Here is a 20,720-nt window from a genome sequence, read left to right as displayed (position 1 = left end):
TTCTTGGATCTTACTTTCTTTTCTCTGCGCACTTTTTTCTTTCTGTCTAGGGACCTAGAACTCACTGTGTAGTCCAGACTATCCTGGAACTAGAATATCTCTTGCTTTTGTTTTCTGATTGCTGGAAGTATAGATGTGTAGCATCACACTCAGCCTTTTGTTCCTTTATTGGAAACGGTCATTAGAATTTCACCAGTATGGTATATTTGAGCATTTATAAGATAATATTTAGCTTTACCTACTTTAAAATTATTTTTACTTTTACATATACTTACCTATATGTGTGTGTAGGAATACGTGAGTCTTGGTGTGGGTATACATGTCTTGGTGCATATATGGAGGTCATTGGGCAGTTTGAGGTAGTCAGTTTTTTTTTTTTTTTTCATGTGTGTCCCAGGAATTGAATTCAGATCATCAGGTTTGGTGGGAGGTGCTTTCACCTACTTCATCTCACAGGCCTTCATGCGCTTTTAGGGGACCACCAAATATTTAGGTTCTCTTTTAAAGACAAAATCAGAACTGAAACATAAGATTGAAACCTATAAAAGGTCAAGTGTTCTGGTGTATCTGTAATCTTAGTACTGGGGAAATGAGTCAGGAGGATCAAGAGTTCAAGGTTGTACTCAAAGCTAGTATAGGATATGTGAGGTACTGTCTCAAAAAAAACAAACAAACAAAAAAAACCACTCGGTTAGATAGTTCAGCAGATATAAACATTGCTACTCAAATCTGACAACCTGGATTTTATCTCTGGAACCTACATAAATATGGAAGGAGTCAGCACGACAAAGTCCGCTGACCTCCACATGTGACACATAGTCGTATAATAAATAAGAAATATTTTATATTTTTTTATGGTAAGACATTCAACATTAGCTTTTAGCCTGTTGGCCCCCTCCCTCTCTGTTATATACTAGTCATTCAATAGCAGATCATTTTTTTGTTTAGGAGGTGTACCTGTGGCCTTCAAAGTTAGAAAGCAATTCCTTTCTCATGCTCAGATTTATACTTAATTTGGTATAAAGTGTCATCCTTTTTGTTTGAGATACATTCTTGCTATGTAGACTAGGCTGGCCCCAAACTCATGACTGCTGGGGTTATAGGTGTATGCCACTACAAGTAGCATTCACTCTCTCTTTTTTTTGTTCTCTTTTGGTGTTTTTGAGATGGTTTCTCTGTGTAACCCTGATTGTCCTGGAACTCACTCTGAAGACCAGACTGGTCTCAAACTCACAAATATCCACCTGCTTCTGCCTCCCAAGTGCTGTAATTAGAGGTGTGAGCCACCACTGCTTGGCAACAAGTAGCATTCTTGTGTTTCTGTGACTTTTGTTTTTATTTGTTGTGTTGGGAATCACACTCAAGCATGCTGACCAATGTTATTCACACTGTTTGTGTAGGCATCAAGAGGGGAACAGATCAAAATCATTTTTACATTTTTTATTCTTTTCAACAGAACATGGTATTAACACAACAGCTGTTTATTAGTAAACCAAACCTTTTGCTGTATCAAGGGTAGAAAAACTTATTCTTTTCAAATTATATCTTAATATGTTTTTAAACGCTCCTTTAGCCATGTCTGAATACCATCAGTAAAAAGATAAAACGATTTAGGCATATTATATTACGATTTAAACTTTTTTTTAGGGACTTTGACTTTAGTAAGAGCAATATTCTATTCCTTTTTAATATGTATTTATTTGTATATGCATGATGTTTACGTGTGCTTCAATTTGTATGTATATATACACATGAGAATACACAAACAAGTTTGTATATACATGGATAGATTAATGGATGAAGAGAGAGGCACACACAGAGAACAATCACAAGGCTAGGAGTCATGAGATATTTTAAACAAAACTGTATGGTACAATCATCTTTGTTGTGTTATTACTGTAGCTCTGTAAGAGTTCTTAACATCTAGCCAAATGGAAGAGAACAAAATACTTATTTACTAAAACACATTAAGAGACATTGGGGAATTTAGCTTTTGAGTAAATATTTCTTGATGTTTGTGGTGTATTTATAATGAATATTTTCTCCTCTTTAAAGGAACCGTCTTTCTGAGAAGAAGCACACTGTCATTTAACTCACATAAATATATGAATATATTTCTGACATTGGGGTGTTCCAGAAGATGATAAAGAAATGATAGCAGCTCCAGAAATACCAACTGATTTTAATCTACTACAGTAAGTACTTTGTATTGTTGTAATATTTAAGGATTTGTCTTTTCTCACAAAATTGAAATGATAATTTTGATTAAATTACTTCTCCTTGATCTTAATGTATAAGTTAGCGTGTATGTTTTCAAAGTTTATTTTAATTGGTAGTCATTGAATTTTTTTTAGGACTTCTGTAATATTTTGGATCTATTTTTAAAATTTACATATGGTGCATTATACTATCACTTTGCAAATATTTATTTTATTTTCAGTTATGTGTATGTGCATGTGTCTATATGTGGGTATGTGTATGTATATGCAGTTGCCTGTCAAAGCCAGAAGACAGCGTCAGATTCCCTGGAGCTGGAGTTACTGGGAAGCGAACACTGCACGAGCACTGCATGCTTTTAACTACTGAGAAATCTCTCCAGCCTCTACTATAATTTTTTGATGGGAAGTTCTGAGTCCATTGTTGGTATTGTAGTGTGCCTTAGTGGCTGTGGAGAACACCATGACGGTTATGAAAGAGACACCCATGATTCTTAGAAAGAAAGCATTTAATTGGGGCTTGCTTAGCAGTTTTAGAGGGTTGGTCCATGATCATCATGGTGCGAAGCAGACTGGCATGGCACTGTAGCAGTAGCTGAGAACTTTACATTCTGATCTGTAGGCAGCAGGCAGAGAGAGGAGAGACTTCTCCTTTTGTGGGCTTTTGGAACTTCAAAGCCCACTTCTCAAATGACACATCTTCTTTAATTAGGCTACATTTCTTAAACCTTCTGAAATATTGTCAGTAATAACTGGGTACCAAGCATATGAGCCTATGGGGGCTATTCTCTTTCAAACCACCACATAGTACTAGTTGCTTTGAGGGAGAATATCAAGATTATTAAAGTGTCAAATCTTTTTGTTAATAAGGAATTATTCCATACATAAGTATTTAGGTTGTCATATCAAGATTTGTTTTTAAATTAAATGAGGGTAAGACATCTCAATCATTTGTTTCAGAAACAAGTTATATACATATTGGTCTAAAAATGTATGAATGCTTAATAACTCACCCATTTCCCTATCCTGTCTTTAAAGTTACCTATACTCTTGAGGCTGAAGAGATAGCTAGTAGGTAAGAGAACTTGTTGCGTGCAGAGCTACCAGGTTCATTTCCCAGTACTCACATTGTCTTCTTGTGTATCACTCTGGTTCCAGGGACACCACTGGGCACTAGGCATGCACATGGTGCACAGGTATACATACATGCACATAGAGCACTAATACCTATAAAATAAACATCTAAGAACCACTACCTATACCCTTTAGTTTGCTTTTATTGTAATTGTCCCTTTTTTTCTTAGTTTCTTTTTTTGGTGGGAAATAGTAGCTCTTGCAGTATTTCCTTTTTACTGGGAGTAAAATGTATGCTACCATGCCTGGATATCAAGTTCAAGGATAGCCTGAGCTATATAATGAGATCTAGGTCTCTCTGGGTTATACAGTGACCCTTCCTCCTGTCTCTGTAAGAGTCATATTATATGTACACATGTAGATGTGGGTGAATTTTTGTGAAAGGGTCTCACTTTGTAGCTGTGGTTGGCCTATAACCAACAGGGGAGGGAGAGAGAGAGAGAGATCGAGAGATCAAGGAAGATCCATCCACCTCTGCCTTGCAAGTGTTGGGATTAAAGGTACACACTACACTATGCCTGGGTATCTGTTTTTATATAAAGTAATGGTTCCTTGAGGTGTCTGAATAAAAATAAGCCTTTAAATTGCCTGTAGATCTGCTTAGCTTTATTTTAACATACACACAATTTCTTGTTAGATCCTGTTAGATTATGAAACTTGATTTAGTAGAAAAGTTTGGATAAAACTTTTGACTATATAGATACTATTTTACATAGGAGCCAGTTTCTACATTTGTTAATGTGTAGCTTTTCATATTCTTAATAATTTTTGTTTGGTGGAAATTATGAGTATTGGGGTTTTGCTAATAGTATGGCTTTTTCTTGATGTTCTTGGATTAACACAGAACCTTATGCATACTAGTATTTGCTATTGAGTTATATAGTCTCCAAAAGTTAGGCTACATATATCCTATGTAGTAGCCTAAGATGATCTTGAACTCATGTAACCCCTGCCTTCTCAAGTTTTTGGGTTGCAGGCATATACTACCATGCATTTCTACTCAATAAACCTAGGGCATGCTAGCCAAGCATCATGCTGAGTCACATCTTTAGCCCAATCTGTGATATTTTAATCACAGTATATTGTTGCTATACTTTAAGGTTTCTATGGAAAAATATCTTTAGTCAGACTTTCTCCAAGTCTTGATTTTTTTTTCTTTTTTAAAAAGGAGTTAGTGGGCCACGTTTAGTGCTGCATACATGCCTGTGATCCCGGCACTTGTGAAGTGGAGTCAGGAAGATTGAGAGTTTGAGATCAGACTGGGCTTCACAATGAGGGCCTGCTTACCAAAGTAAAACCATCCCTCAAATAGCAAATTCTTTTCATAAGGATGTATAGGACAGTGTAAGAAATTAAGACAGGTATGCCTTCTTTTATGAGCTCTTATTTTAAAGTTAAGAAAAAAGTATATAATTTCTTATGTACATCAAGATTCAAGATCATTAAAAAGTTTATACTATAGATTAGAGTATTAATGTAGAATACTTTAATATGGATCTGCAATAGGATAATGGATAATTAGGATTAGAGTAGAATAAACAGCATTTGCTTGGGGATATGAGATGTAAGGGACAGTGAGAAAAGAAGATTCATTCAGTCCTGTTATTAGTAGATGAGTCCTGTAACCAACCATAGAAGGGTTATCTCAGTATTTTTGTCAACATATTAATAAATATGTCATTTCACCTATGAAACAGTGTAATTTAGACAGAATTGGGGAGAATTTATTTTTTTCAGTGTGGGGGTTAAGTTCCCATTTTGATGATTCAATTTTTATTCCTAGTGACTTATTCTTGTGGTTTAGGTTGTTGGGAGGAATAAGAATGTTCATGAGCCTTTGGCTCTTCTGTGGCCATTAGAGTATTGGGAAGGCTACTGTTCAGATTTTTAGCAGTTACTGAGCTTAGAGTTAGTGCTTCCCAAGTACCTGGGAAGGAAAGAATATAATTTATGTATGAAAATATTTAAAAAGTTTTTAATTACTTTGCCATACTATATTTATTTATAGAAGAATATCAGTGACAGCCATATTTTTAAGTTTTTGTTTTGTTTTGTTTTTTGAGATGGTGTTTCTCTGCCTCCAGAGTGCTGGGATTAAAGGCGTGCGCCATCACTGTCCAGAAACAATCATCTTTTAAATTTCATGGTTAAGGTTATAGTAGTTAATTGAATAGTAATTAGTACTCAGAACTGGTATTTATTACATCAACATGATAGGGCACAGTTAGGATTCACACTATCTTCAGTATATTGTTTTAATTACTTTTTAGGTAAGTACTATAAATAGTAATTTTTCTTTGTAGTATGTTAACCATTACTTTAGATTTATGAAGTATTCCTACCTCAACAGTGTCTGGACAGCTGGTAATATTACAGGAATAAAAACAGAAAAAGAAGAAATCTAGATAGAAAGGATTGCCTTTATAAAGATAGTCTTTCCCTTTGGTTCCATTTATTTGAAGCAGAACTGACTCATTTTCAATGGCTATACCGTTATCTTTCATGGTGGCTTTATTGTGAAACCCAGTGGTTATGTAAATACCATATATATCTTGCTTTAACTGTCTAAATTGGGTAGGGTTAGTTTGTACATGATCTCTCTCTCTTTCCCTCTTACACACACACACACACACACACACACGATATAAAAAACCATGCATGCTACTTAAATTTTTATTTAAATCAGTTTTTTTGTGAGTATTGAGAAAATTCAGGTTATGCAAAGTTATTCCTATTCCCACTAAAAACAAGGGCCAGTTTTTTTAGGACTGTAGTTTTATCTGTTGGAAGTTGAAGGGACTTGAAAGATTTTTTTCTTCCTGTGTATATTGTATATCGTGTTATAGATGAGAAGACTGAGAATATTTCTGCAAGATCACTGCTCTTTAGTATTAGAATGGATTATCCTTATTAGTTTACTGCCTGTTTACTTCATTAAGGTTTTTGAGCATTTGGCATAGTTCTCTATTATGTTTCAATTTATTTTATATGAGTTTTTATGAGATCTCTCTTTTTATTCACTCAGAATTACATTTTGTAGTGATATATGCTTATATAGTATATTTTTGTATTTATATTATGTATAAATCTTTTGAATGAAGTAGAAGTCAGAGGATCTGTAGATATTGCTAAGATTCTCTAATGATTTAATATTGAATGGCAAAATAGTTTATTTTGTTTTTGTTTGTTTTGTTTGGTTTTGATTTTAGTTTTCTGAGACAGGGTTTCTCTGTATACTCCTGACTGCCCTGGAGCTCACTCTGTACACCAGGCTGGCCTTGAACTCACAGAGATCTGCCTGTCTCTGCCTTCTAAGTGCAGGGATTAAAAGTATGTACCACAACCACCACCCGGTCCTACATCCTCTTTTATCTTCTTCCTACTCCTTCATCCCATTTTCCACATCTATAACTCTGTTTTATTTGTGACTTGCTGATTTGTTATAATTACTATGCCTTTCTTTTATAGACATTAAAAAATTGGAAACATCACCTACTTTTGTAAGAAAGGTTTAAAACATTTGTTTATCTTTTTGTCATAGGGAGTCAGAAACACATTTTTCTTCTGACACAGATTTTGAGGACATTGAAGGAAAAAATCAGAAGCAAGGCAAAGGCAAAGTATGTATCATTTATGTGACTATTTTTTAAGGGGTGTGTGTGTATGTTTGTGTGTGCATGCATGTGTGCACTTCACTGAAAGAGAATTTTTTTCCTTCAAATATGACTTGTTTTCAGGTCTCAATTGTATTGCAGACCTTCTGAGTGTACATGGTTCTTTATGTTTTCAGCCCAAATAGCTTTTAAGTATCTAAATAGTATATTATCATTGAAATTAATGCTGTAATTTTGTTTCTAGTAGGTCATTTTATAAAGTACAATATGCTAAGAAAAATGTGTTATCCCAACTGGTTTGATTTGTCTGTAAATTGATTCTGATACACCGTACTGATGTAATATAACCTGAATATATAACATGTAACATATACCCATTATGTCTATTTTACTAGTGAAAATCACTTTATCCTTTGTAAATGTCAAAGATGAAAACTAGCAAAGTTGAATTTTTAGTCAGTAGAACACAAATTTAGAGTATGACTAAGTAGCCAGATAGCTGTCAATAGCTTAGTAAGTTGTTAAATTATTTTGCTGGATTTTTTTTTTGTTTTTTATTACTTAGTTTCACTGTATAGCTTAGGCATGCCCAGGCTGGAATGAATTTATGATATTTCTGACTTAATCTTCTCCCTAAGTGATGAGATTATACATGTGTACTACCATGTAAATTGTGATTTTTACATAATTTATTTACTTGTATTTCATTTGCATTGGTGTTTTGCTTACATGTAAGTCTGTGTGTGGGTGCCAGATCTTAGAGTTACAGACAGTTGTGAGCTGCAATGTAGGTACTGGGAATTGAACCTGAGTCCTTTAGAAGAGCAGTCAGTGCTCTTAACCACTGAACCATCTCTCCAGCCTTAGATCATGATTTTTCTACTGACATATTTTGAAAAAGTCTTAAGTTGTATAGAACTGTCCAGTGAACTTTCCTCATAATCCTGGGATCCAGAGTTTATTTATAATTCAGACATTTAAAGAACTTGAATGTGTATGTTTTGGGTTTTGACTTCTGTGAAAGAACACTATATCCAAAAGCAGCTTGGGGAGGAAGCTTTCTATTTCAGCTTACAGTTCTACATTATACTCCATCATTGGGGAAGGTCAGGGCAGGAACTCAGATATAACAGGAGTCTGGATGATGGAGTTTGTGCATAGGCCATGGGGTAGTGGCTTGCTCGGGCTGCTTTCTTATAGCACCCAGGCCTACCAGCCCAGAAGTGGCACTGACCATTATGAGCTGGGTCATCCTACATCAATCAAGAAAATGAACTACAGGCTTGCTCATAGCCCAGTCTGGTTGGGGCATTTTCTCAGTTGTGTTCCCTTCTCTCAAATGACTCTAGCTTCTGTAAAGCTGATGACATAAAACTAGCCAGGTGTGTGTGTGTGTGTGTGTGTGTATGTATTCCATATGGAATTTGATTTAAATGGAACCATACCATGCAAACTACTTTTAAAGTGTACCCCAAACTCTGTTTATGTTTTATGTGCTGTGGTAACAATTAGTATATATGTATACATGAGTATAATTATACCTAATTTAATATCAAATCAAATTACAAAACCTGAGCCTGGAGAGGTGGTTCAGCTTTTACAACTGTGTATTTCTTTTCTGAAGGACATCAGTTTGATTCCCAGAATCAATATCATGTGACACATAGCTGCCTGTAAATCTGCCTCAGGGGAATCTGGTCCCTCTAGCCTCAGCAGGCACCTTCTCTTCACCCATGTTACTTACCCAATCACAGATCTGCCTACAATTTAAAAAGAAAGTCTTGATTATAAAACTTGCATATTTTATAGATAGAAATTGATATCTAGAGACAGTCAATGGTTAAATGATCTGAATCCATTTTTTTTACTATGATTCTACCACCAAATGTCTTTTATTTTTTCTTCTTCCTCCTCTTCTGCCCATGTCCCATCTTTCTTGGAGACAGAGTCTTAGTGTCATGTACCTTGAACTTGCTTTGCAGCCAAGGCTGGCCTCTGATCTGCCTTTTCAAGTGTTGAGATTACAAGTGTATGTAACTATACCAATCTGTACTTTTTCTGCATTTCCCTTATTTTACCACATTTTCCTCAAGCACAGCAGATGGATTGAAGTATTTTAATTGTACTAACTTTTCATACTGACCAACTATATTAAACACACATGATACACAATTTAAAATTATGGCTCTCTGTTATTGTTAACTTTAAAAAAAACATTTTAATATACTCGTAGTTTTTTAGCCTTATCTGAAATTCTTTTACTTTGTACAAAAGCATTTCATTTTACAATTATGAATTAATGATTTAGGCTCACAAAGATTGATTCCTTTAGCAAAATTAACTAACAGGTAACATCTCAAAATATTATGAAAGTTATGTATTGAAATAATTATTAAGCATAGTGTGGTTTTTGCTAGGTGTGGTAACATATGCCTCTAATCTCAGTTACTTAGGAGGCTAAAGCAGATAGATTGCATTTTCATTCCAGGATGGGCTGTTTGTTTACTTCAAGCCAGCCTAAAAAATGACTTAGCAAAATTCTGTCTCAAAATAATAATCAAAAGGACTAGAAATGTACCTCACTAATAATTGCTTGCCTTGCATGGATGAGTCCCTGAATGCATCCCCATTACCACAAAACACCAAAAAGAAAAGCACAACAAACCAAAACCAGAAAGGAATCTGTAAAGTAATATGCAAACATACACAGAGTGTCTTTGAAAATAAATCTATAGGTTGGACTCTCAATCAGAAAATTACAGAAATGGCTTGATTTTAGACTGTCCATCACATAAGAATATTGCTTTTATTTTTAATATCTTATAAAAATAAAGAATATATAGTATGTGACTATGTTGGTTAGATTTAACTGTCAACTTGATACTTTTTAAAATTACTTGAGGAAAGAGTGTATAATGAATTAGATAAGTTGGCCTATGGCATGTCTGGTGGAATTTTCTTGATTGTTAAATGATGTAGGGAAACCTGGGCTATTGTGGGCACTACTGTAACCTAAGTGAGTAAAGAGAAAGCCAGCTGAGACAAAGCAAGGATTGTTAATTTTATTTGTTCTTAACTGTGTGGTGTGACTACTTGAGTTTCTGTCCTGATGTCCCTGAAATGATGAACTTTGACCTGGAATTGTAAGCCAAGTAAAACCTTCCTCTCCTAAGTATTTTATCACAGAAATAGAAACAAAGTAGAGCAGTCACTCACAAAGCCAAAGATAGTTACTGTAACTTTATAGAAGGTTGACAGACACTTGCTCTCTAGATCACAGTGTAGTGCTGAGCTGCTGGCAGGCCTGCTTTTAGTCCCGACCGGCTCCCACACAGCTAGCTTAGCCCCCGGAAATAACAACACACAAATTGTATTCTTTTAAACACTGCCTGGCCATTAGTTTCAGCCTCTTATTGGCTAATTCTCACATCTTGCTTTAACCCATATTTAGTAATCTGTGTAGCACCACGAGGTGGTAGCTTACAGGGAAAGATTCAGCATGTCTGACCTGGTAGCTGGCCTCATGGCGTCTGCCCAGCTTTCTTTCTCCCAGCATTCTGTTCTGTCTACTCTACCTGTCTAAATCCTGCCCTATCAAAAAGCCATGGCAGTTTCTTTATTAACCAATGAGAGTAACACATAGACAGATGACCCTCCTCCATCATCACAGGAATGTATATCTCTAAAAGGAATCCTGAAGTCATGAAATGCAAGGGTCTGAAAATATTTCCTTGAAAGATTTGATTTTTGGCAATGACACTTTAAAAGTGAATTAGAGAGACTGGAAAGATGGTCAGTGGTTAAGAACTCTTTGCTTGCTGCTCCTACAAAGGACCAAGGTTTGATTCCCTAGTATCTGCATAGTGATTTAGGTGCAGGGGTTCTGACACTCTCTTTGGGTCTCCCTAGGTACCATGCATACACATGGTGCACAGACATACGTACAGACAAAATGCTCATATACTTAAAAAAATGAGTTAGGGTAAAATTGTTGATTACTTTTATCCCCTGGTAGCATGCAAAAAACCTGAGCAAGATCAAACCAGTATGGATGGAGAAGGGGGCTATGATGTTCCAATCTTATCTGAGGAGCTATTGGCAGTTGATGGCTACTGGGAAAGGGAGAATCAGATTTCTATAGGGATTCAGCTCCTGAAAGACTATCCATGTTCAAGTATATTTTCCTGTAGCCATATACTACTGGCAGCACTAAGTTGACTCCAGGGGTTAAGAAAAATAGAGAACAGATGTAATTAGGAAGGAAAAGTGGTTGGAGGAATAGAGGGAGCACTAAAGGGTAGGGGGTTAGAGGGAATTTGAACAAAACCTATATTATGAAATTTTCAGTCAATAAAAAGACAATGTAGTAGGGATGGCTCTTTTTCTTAAACAAGGTGTAAAAGTTGTGGGAGTATTTTGCATAAGTTATGCAATGAGCCTTTACCTTTTTTCATGCACATAATTACGTATATGTATATATGTGTATATGTATGACATACGTATGTGTAGAAGTCAGAAGACAACTCATGGGAGTTGTTCATTCCTGCTCTTTGAATCCTGGGGATTGAACTCAGGTCATCAGGCTTGGCAACAAGTATTTTACCTTATGAGCCATTTCTGTGGCTCTATATAGGGAACCATTGTCTGATTCAGGAAACTCTTACTTCCAGTACTGACAGCTTTCTTATAAGTGAACTTCATTTTTATGCAGTGATCATTAATTGAATTCTCATGGTGTTTGAGGGTTGACTCAGGTCAAAAATGAATTTCATAGCTTTATTTACACTCTATAAATACTTGTTTGAGATTGTAATGATGAGATTGTAGAGATGACTCTGTGGGTTAACAGCATTGGCTGTTCTTGGAGAGTACCCGTGTTTGATTCTTGGAACCTACATCGTGGCTCACCACTGCCTGTAATAGTTTGAGGAGATCAGTAACCTCTTCTGGCCTCTGTGGGCACACATCCATATGTGTAAGAAAAATACTTGTACGTAAAATAAAGTTGAAAATTAAAAGAATATTGCAGTGAATTATAAAGCTGGCAGCAGGTATTATGTTAGGTTGTTGAACTAAGTCTGAATTACTTTACAGGAGGTTGTTCTAGCTACCTACTCTCTTCTGTACCCTAATACAGAATGATAGACTAAGATAAAACTTGAAGAGATGTTTTTTATTTCTGTGGTGTTTTTTTCAAACTTTGTCGATATTTTGAGTACTTTTAATGCTGTGATATGGCATTGTTTTTCAAAATTAAATCAAATTTAGTAGATTTAATTATTGATTTAGATCTAAGTAACATTTACTGAAGTTCTTCTCGAACAGAAGTGATAATAATAGCAATTATTGTTTTACTTTATTATGTGCTGAGTATATTTGTAATAAATATTTTCTGTTTTCATCATCTCAGCAACCCTGTGCGGTAGCCATAGTTTTTATGTTCTGCCTTACAAACTAGAAAATGTTTTTCTTTTCCTTTTATTTCTCTTTCTTATTCCTCTTCTCCCCTCATTCTCCTTCTTTTCTTTCTCCTCTTTCACAGCAAGGCCTCACATAGCCCAGGTTGACCTTGAATTTGTTTCAGTCTTCCTGTTTCAGTCCCTTGACTGCTGGAATTCTAAACATGTGCTACCGCCGTCAGATGTGGAGTTATGTGTAGATAAGTAACTTGTCCAAAATCACTCAGCCTAATAGGAGTAGAAATTTCAACCTACAGTTTGTTATCAAAGACTATGATCTGCTGTAAGATAATATGAGCTTCTGGGCTGGAGAGTTGACTCAGCAGTAATAACTCTTACAAAGACCCTGGTTCAACTCCCAGCACCCGCATGGTGGCACATAACTAACTCCAGTCTCAGAGGATCTGAAGTTCTCTTCTGATCTTCATAGGCTCCAGGCTCAAACATGGTATACATGCAAACATGCACAAAAACCACTCAAAGGCATAAAGTAGGCAAATAAATAAAATTAAAAAATAATGTATGCTTCATGGAAAACAAAGAGGTCTTAACTGTCATGTAACTTTCTTATATTTGAATGACAATCTTTTATATATCAAGTTAAAACTTAATCAGCAGCTTTCTTGGTATTTTTCTTTTCAGTTCTCAAGGATAGTGAGAGTGATATAAGTTAATCAGCTTGGTTTATTTTTGTTTTTTTTGTTTTTTGTATGTGCAGACTTGTAAAAAAGGCAAAAAGGGTCCAGCAGAAAAGAGTAAAAGTGGAAATGGAGGAGGAAAACCTCCTTCTGGTCCAAACCGAATGAATGGTCATCATCAACAGAATGGAGTGGAAAACATGATGTTGTTTGAAGTTGTTAAAATGGGCAAGAGTGCTATGCAGGTAACAGTTATGATATTCTTTGAAGTATATTTGTGCATTTTTAAACTCTAGTAACATATAAAGTGCTGCCCTGTTTTTTCTTTAATTATTTCTTGGGTGTATCCTTCTCCAAGTATCCTGTGTCATGTGTGTTGCCATTTCTGTGCATGCATGTGCTCCATGGTGGGTATGTGGAATTTAGAACTGAACTCACTCTTTTCCTTGCATCTTTATGGGGACTTGGAAGAGCAAACTTTAGCAAGTGCCTCTACCCACTGAGGCATCTTGCTGATCCTCTTTTTAATTTTACTTGTTATTATTGTGTCTAAGTATGGCATGCTTGTGTGACTGTCGGTATGGAAGTCAGAGGAGAGCTTTTAGCAAGCAGTTGGTTCTCTCTCTACTGTGAGTTTCAGAGATTAGACTCAGCTTCTTCGGCTTCCATGGCAAGCACTTTTACTCACTGAACTGTTTCACTGGCCCTTCCTTTATTTTTCTGATTGTGTTTTAATAAATATAAAACTATGAATATATTTATAATACAATACCTATCATTGGGGAGGTCGCTGGGACACAAACCTAGACTCAAACCTATTCAAGGCACGTATTCTAATCACTACATCTATCTCTAGGCCTCTGTTTCTTTGTGTGTGTGTGTATGTATATGTTTGTGTGTGTGTTTGGGTGTTTGAATTCAAGGTCTTGTATGTACCAGGCAAGTCCTCTACCATTCAATTACAACCTCAACGCAAAGCTGTGTCTTGAGTCATTTTCTATTACATTTTCTAAGTTTTAATGACATGAGGCAAAAAAATTAAATGGTAAGAAAATATGATATTGGGTTTGGCTATGGAGGTTTGTGTTCTCCTGGATTTATATAGCTGCAATTAGCAAATGAAGTCTTGCTGGCTGGAGAGATGCCTAGTGTTTAAGGACATTTACTACTCTTCCAGAGTGTCTCAGTCAATGTTTTATTGCTGTGAAGAGACACGGTGATCATAGCACCTCTTATAAAGGAAAACATTTAATTTGGGCTTGCTTATAGTCTCAGAGGTTTAGTTCATTATTCACATGGCAGGGGAGAGTGGAGAGGCACACAGGCAGGCTTGCTAGCTGAGAGTTCCACATCTGGATCTGAAAGGCAGCAGGAAGAGAGAGACACTGAGCCTGACTTGAACATTTGAAACCATCCTCCTACAAGACCACACCTCCTAACAGTGCCATTCGCTGGTGACCAAACATTTGAATCTTTGAGCCTATTGTAGCCATTCTTATTAAAACCACCACACAGAGGACCTTGGTTCAATTCACAACACCCACATGTTGATTTACAAATACCCGTAGCTCCACTGTCAGGGGATCTGAAGACCTTTTCTGACCTCTACTGTCACTATATGCACATCAGTCATAGACATACACTCAGGCACACACTCAAATACAGAAACCTATCAGGCCAATTTCATTAGAACCACCATAGATGGAATTCTTAGTTGAGTGACCTAATATTACTAGCCACTTAGTTAACTGATTCTTAAGAAGTGTATACTGTCTTTTGTTGTTTTTTTGAGATGGGGTTTCTGTTACAATGCTCTTGAAATTTTAAGCTCAAGTAATATTGCTATCTGAGTCTTCTTAATAGGTAGGAATATAGACATATGACATCATACACACCTGAAATATATGTATTTTATAAAAGTTAATTTAATGTTAAAGAGAATTAGCTTCATATAATTAATGCTAATCAATATTAGGTGCACAAGGATAGTTTTCTGAGAAGTAGTTATTTGGGTTTTATGCTATCAATCAATTTATTTTGCAAAATTTGCTTATATAATTATGTAAGTATTTGACTATGTAATTAAGATGTAAAATATAAGTTGAGATTAGTAAAAAAGTTTTGTATGAAAAATAGAAATACTTAGCCATTTGTACCTTTATATCAACTCAAAGCATTCTAATTTATCTTCCACAGTTTAATGTTTCTGTAGTTATGTTGAATACTTAGAAGTTTTGTTGTTTAATGTTTTAAATTATTATTTGAGTTTCTGCTGCGTTGGGATAAATTGTCATTCATGACATAGATACTGTTTTCTTTTGTTATTCTGTTAGTTTAAAAAGTACCCATTTCTGTAAAGATCTCCCTTTGCATTAGTTTTATCAAATGAGTTATGTTTCTCTCAGCTGTACTGTATTCCATTTCATTACTTTCTTATTTTTGTTACTCCTTTTTAGTTTTAGTTGAACACATTAACTAAAACACACACACACACAGATACTCACTCACTCACTCACTCACTCACTCACTCACTTACTTTCTTTTTGGTCAGTGCCGGACTTTCTGCATGCTAAAGAAAATGCTTTGCCGCTGACCAAGCTACAACTCCAGTCGTTTTGTCTGGTGTCCTTTATTTTGTAAATTTCAGTATTTTAGTTTGTTTGCATTGCTGAAAAATGACCTGGTTTACATAGCATATAAACAACAGAAATTGGTTTCTCAAAGTTATGGAATCTAGAATGTCTGGGATCAAGGTGCTGTAAGATTTTTAATGTCTGAAGGGCCTTTTGGTTCATAGATAGAGCATCCTATAAAGTCTTGCCAAACTTTCCTAAGACTATCACACTGGTGCTAAGGTCTCAACATCATATGCAATGACAGGAGGTATACAAATTACCAGAAATTTCAACTTAGAGTCACTGCAAAGTAGATGCTTCTGTTTTTCTCTAGTCTTTTGGGCTTTTCTGACTATTTTAGGTTATCAGATGTTTTTAGGCTAGTCTAATTTGCACAGGGACCTGTGTTTGGCCCCCAGCAATAAGATGAGAAAGATAACTAAAAAGTGAAAATAAAAACCTGAACAAACTCTGTTTCTGCCTGCCCCAAGGGACATTTCTAGTTATCTCCCCAGGGATTGCCGTAAAGCTCTTGTCCACCTCTAAGTTATGTGTGTTTTCCTCTTGTGTTACTTTCCTGAGGCCAAATTTGATCAAGGAAACTTTCTTTTTAGAAATTGGGTTTTTCCCTTTCTCAAAAGTTTCAGCCCAGATTTCCTTATGGCATACTTTCTATTTTTCAGCCACAGTGCTCAGGTCTTTATGTTTCTCTAGGTGCTTGGAATAGTTCTTTTTCTTTCTTCCAAATCAAATAGGGATGACTGAATAAAAATTCATTCTTTTATAAACTTACTTTTAATTATGTGTATACATGTGTTTTTGCTTGTGGGTGTATTCACTTAAGTACAGGTGCCCAGGTAGTACAGAGACATTGGCCCCTTTGGAACTGGAACAACAGGCAGTTGTGATCTGCCTGAGTGGATATTCAGAATTAAACTCAGAATCCTCTGTATGATCAGTGTGTGTTCTTAAGCTCTGATTCATCTCTTCAGCCTCTAAATGTCACTATTTTGAAAAGCGTTCTTAGGTACTGTCTTCACTTTTCCAATGTAACATTTATTCTTACCTTACTCTTGACATTCCATTAACACATTTACAATATCAGATTATAGTAATGTATGTATATCTGGCTCTGATTTCCCCCTTTTGTTTGAGACAGAATGTGTAGCTTGACTGGCCTGGAAGTAGTGACTGTCTTGCTTTAGTCTTGTGAATGCTGATATTTGTCGGCTTGTGTCCCTATGCTCAGTTCTAAATATGTTCTTTACTAAATATGTTTATGTACTATTAGATTAGAAGAAAATTTACCTATTTGTGATGGTATACACTTGTAATCCTAGTCCTTGAAGGAAAATGTCTGAAGCATCCTTTGTTCTGAGCCAAGCTGGGCTACATAATGAATTCCAACTGAGCCTGAGGTATATAGCAAGCATCCACCTCCATAGAATTTTTAAACCACTTTTAGTGTAACAGCTTACATTTTTTTTTTACATTTTTTAAATTGTGAAAGACTTGCATTCCTATTGTAAGTTGTTCTTGAATCTCAGGTATTATTAATAATACTTTGAATTATTCTGGGATGTTCTTTTTAAAAATTTATTGGACATTTTTGTAACTATATTGTTTAGTATACCCTTATTCTTGGTAATATAGTGCTACCCAACCACAGAAATGCTTTTAGAATTTATGCAGAGCTATTTTGGAAAAATTTGTCTTTGCTCCATGCCTTTTGTTGGTACACATTAAATGCCTGGTATTAACACAATTAGTCGTCCTAATCATCTAAAGACTTCTTTACTCAGGCATGGTAAATAGTTTGTGATAACTCAGAAGTTGGAATTAGCCAGAGCTTTACCTATAAATAACTTTTCTATGTGACTTGTGCTTTTTAGAGTATATTATCTGAGTTTAGAGTCTTAAGTAGTATCTTGTCCCCTAGCATTCCAAGAAACTAGTGCAGCTGTGTGGCTTCCTATGACCTAATTTTCAACATAACTGCTACACTCTGTTGTATGGAAAGAAGGCATAGATCCCTCACCTTTTACTGGGGAACAGTTTTTAATCAAGTTAAACTATTACAGTGTATGGTGTATTCTTTTCATTCTTTTCTTTTCTTTTTTTTTTAAAATTATTTATTATGTATACAATATTCTGTGTGTATGCCTGCAGGCCCGAAGAGGGCACCAGACCTCCTTACAGATGGTTGTGAGCCGCCATGTGGTTGCTGGGAATTGAACTCAGGACAATTGGAAGAGCAGTCAGTGCTCTTAACCTCTGAGCCATCTCTCCAGCCCTTCATTCTTTTCTTATTGATCATTTTGGGAAAATGTTTCAATACTTTTCTTAATTGTGCTGGTTACCCTATATAAGCTGTAGTATTGAAAATGACTTAAGCGTAGGCCCATTACTATAATAAATATCTGACATGATTAGCATAAGAGGAGGAAAAGTTTATTTGAACTCAGAGTTTTCAGTTTGGTTATTTGTCTCCCCGGCCTTCTCTTTGGGTCTATAATCGTGTGTCACATCCTGGTGGGGAGAACCTGGGTATTGTGTGGAGCGGCGGGCTGCGTTCCTGCCCAGATTCTGCACGGCTAGCTTTATACCCGAAATAACAACACATAAATTGTATTCTTTTAAACACCTCTTGGCCCATTAGCTCTAGCCTCTTATTGGCTAACTCTCACATCTTGATTAACCCATTTCTATTAATCTGTGTAGCACCACGAGTTGGTGGCTTACCAGGAAGTTTCTTAAATGGCGTCCATCTTGGAGAGGAGAGTTATAGCATCTGCCTCACTTCCCTTCTTCCCAGCATTCTGTTCTGCCTACTCCGCCTAAGCTGCTGTCCTATCAAAGACCAAGGCAGTTTCTTTATTAACCTTGAAAGCAACACATTGACAGATGACCCACCTGCATCACTGTAGTGATAGGAGCTGCGGGCTGCATTCCACCGCCCTGGACGGCTCCCGGCCACTGGCTAGCTTTACCCAAAATAATTACATGGAAACTGTATCCTTTTAAACACTGCTTGGCCCATTAGCTCTAGCCTCTTATTGACTAACTCTCACATCTTTCTTTAACCCATATTTAGTAATCTGTGTAGCACCATGTGGTGGTGGCTTACCAGGAAAGATCTTAACGTGCTTCCATCTCAGAAAGGAGAGGCATGGCGTCTGCTTGAATCTGCTTCTTTCTCCCAGCATTCTGTTTTGTCTACTCCACCTACCTAATTTTCTGTCCTATCAAAGGGCCAAGGCAGTTTCTTTATTAACCAATGAAAGTAACACATAGACACATGACCCTCCATCACCTGGGATAAACTTGTTTACCTCACAACAGTCAGAAAACAAAGGTAGTGCATAATTTTCTTTGAGGACATGCCTCCAACTGCCTCAGGTTCCCATTAGGACCCCAAATGTTAAAGTTTCTACCACCTTCCAGTAAATCCAAGTTGAGGACTAAGCCTTTCACATTTAATACATGGACCTTTGCAGAGGGCAGAAGGATTCCTGGTCCTTATAGTCTATGTCCTCTAGCAATAACTTTGTAAGGTCATCTACTTTGTGTATTGTCACCTCTTCTGGACAGTTTGTATAAATGAAATCATAGAACATATGACTCTTTATGAGTAGTTTCTGTTATTTAAAGTAACTCTATAAAAAGTTTTATCTGTGTTTTGGCCTGTATTATAACTATTCCTTTTGGCCAGTGTTTAGTTATATATTCCTACATTCCTACACATTTGTTTTGTCAGTACTTCCTTGTTTTGAACAGTGCTGTACAAGTATTTGGTTAGACAGATGTTTTAATTTCTCTTGAGTAATATATGCCTGAGTATTAATTTGTTGTGTCATATGTATTTTTCTATGAACATAGAATACATATATAATATTACTCTATATTTAACTTTTTGAGGAGTTGCTGAATGATTTTCCAAAATGACTACCATTTTATATTTTGCTAGCAGTGTTTTAGTGTTTTATCTTTCTACAGCTTTGCCAATGTGTGTTGCTATAGTTTTTAAAATTATAACCATTTAGTAGGCATGAAGTGGTTTCTTTTTCTTTACTTTTTCTTTGTATTAGACATCTTTTCATGTCCCTTCCTCTCTTTCTTACTCCCCCTTCCCCTGTGTGTCTCTGTGTGTCTATGGTCTGCATGCATGTTTTGCCCTCTAAGGTTAGAAGAGGGTATTGGATCCCCTAGAGTTACAGGTGAGTAACTGTGAGTGCTTGGAACCAAACCCAGATCCTCTGGAAGAACAGTAATTACTCTTAGTCTCTGAGCCATCTCTCCAGCTTCCACTTTGCCTTTTTAAAAATGACATAATTGTGAAAGTTCTTTATATATTTTGAGCACAGATACCTTGTTAGATATGTGACTTAAAAACATTTTATTCCTTTTTGTGGACTACCTTTCACTTTCTTGATGAAACTTTTGAAATATAAGAAGGTTTCACTTATTAATACTTTCTTGTGTTTATACTTTTGAGCTACTCCCTTTTTATTTTTGTTCTAGGATTTTATAGTTTTTTTCTTTTTTAAAGTTATCTGATCAATTTGAGTTAAGTAGTATATGTACCATATATAGTATGTATATGTAACATATATGTGTATGTATATGTATAAGCTTGTGAGGCAGATGTTTTTCCCACTGAAGTATCTCCCCAGGTCAGATATTTTCCTTTTAAAATACTGATTTTGATATTTAGTTTCCTTTGTAGTTATGAATTTTAGGATTAGCTTTAATATTTACAAATACATCAGCTGGAATTTTGATAGGAATTACAGTGAGATAAGTTTAGGAATATTGGGCATCTAATACTATTGCCTCTCCACATCTGTGAATTATATATTTAGCATTTAATTTGCCTTTTTAAAAAAATAATTAGCATTGTTTTTTATTAGGGCTCACTATTGAAAAAGCATTTTTTTATCTCTTCACTGATTCAGGCTTTTGCCTCTTTAAAAATTTCAATTTTTGTTTATATTTAAATTTAAAGTTTAACCTTGATTAGCATATGACATTGTATATAATAGTG

General features: G+C 35.7%; 1 protein-coding gene across 7 annotated transcripts in view; it reads left to right on the top strand.

Annotated features, from left to right (window-relative positions):
• Window positions 1-20,720, top strand: part of Stag2 (STAG2 cohesin complex component) — a 135,550-nt gene that overhangs the window by 53,570 nt on the left and 61,260 nt on the right. For all 7 annotated transcript variants that reach the window (XM_057759094.1, XM_057759096.1, XM_057759097.1 and 4 more), the window contains 3 exons: window positions 2,056-2,195; window positions 6,892-6,970; window positions 13,142-13,306. In XM_057759094.1, the coding sequence (XP_057615077.1) occupies window positions 2,152-2,195; window positions 6,892-6,970; window positions 13,142-13,306 (288 nt within the window). In that variant the 5' untranslated portion in view covers window positions 2,056-2,151. The remainder of the gene's footprint in view (window positions 1-2,055; window positions 2,196-6,891; window positions 6,971-13,141; window positions 13,307-20,720) is intronic.

Source organism: Chionomys nivalis, chromosome X (genome assembly GCF_950005125.1).
Source record: "Chionomys nivalis chromosome X, mChiNiv1.1, whole genome shotgun sequence".
NCBI classification, from domain to species: domain Eukaryota; kingdom Metazoa; phylum Chordata; class Mammalia; order Rodentia; family Cricetidae; genus Chionomys; species Chionomys nivalis.
Note: the sequence above shows the minus strand (reverse complement) of the source record. Positions and strands in the feature narration are given on the sequence as shown.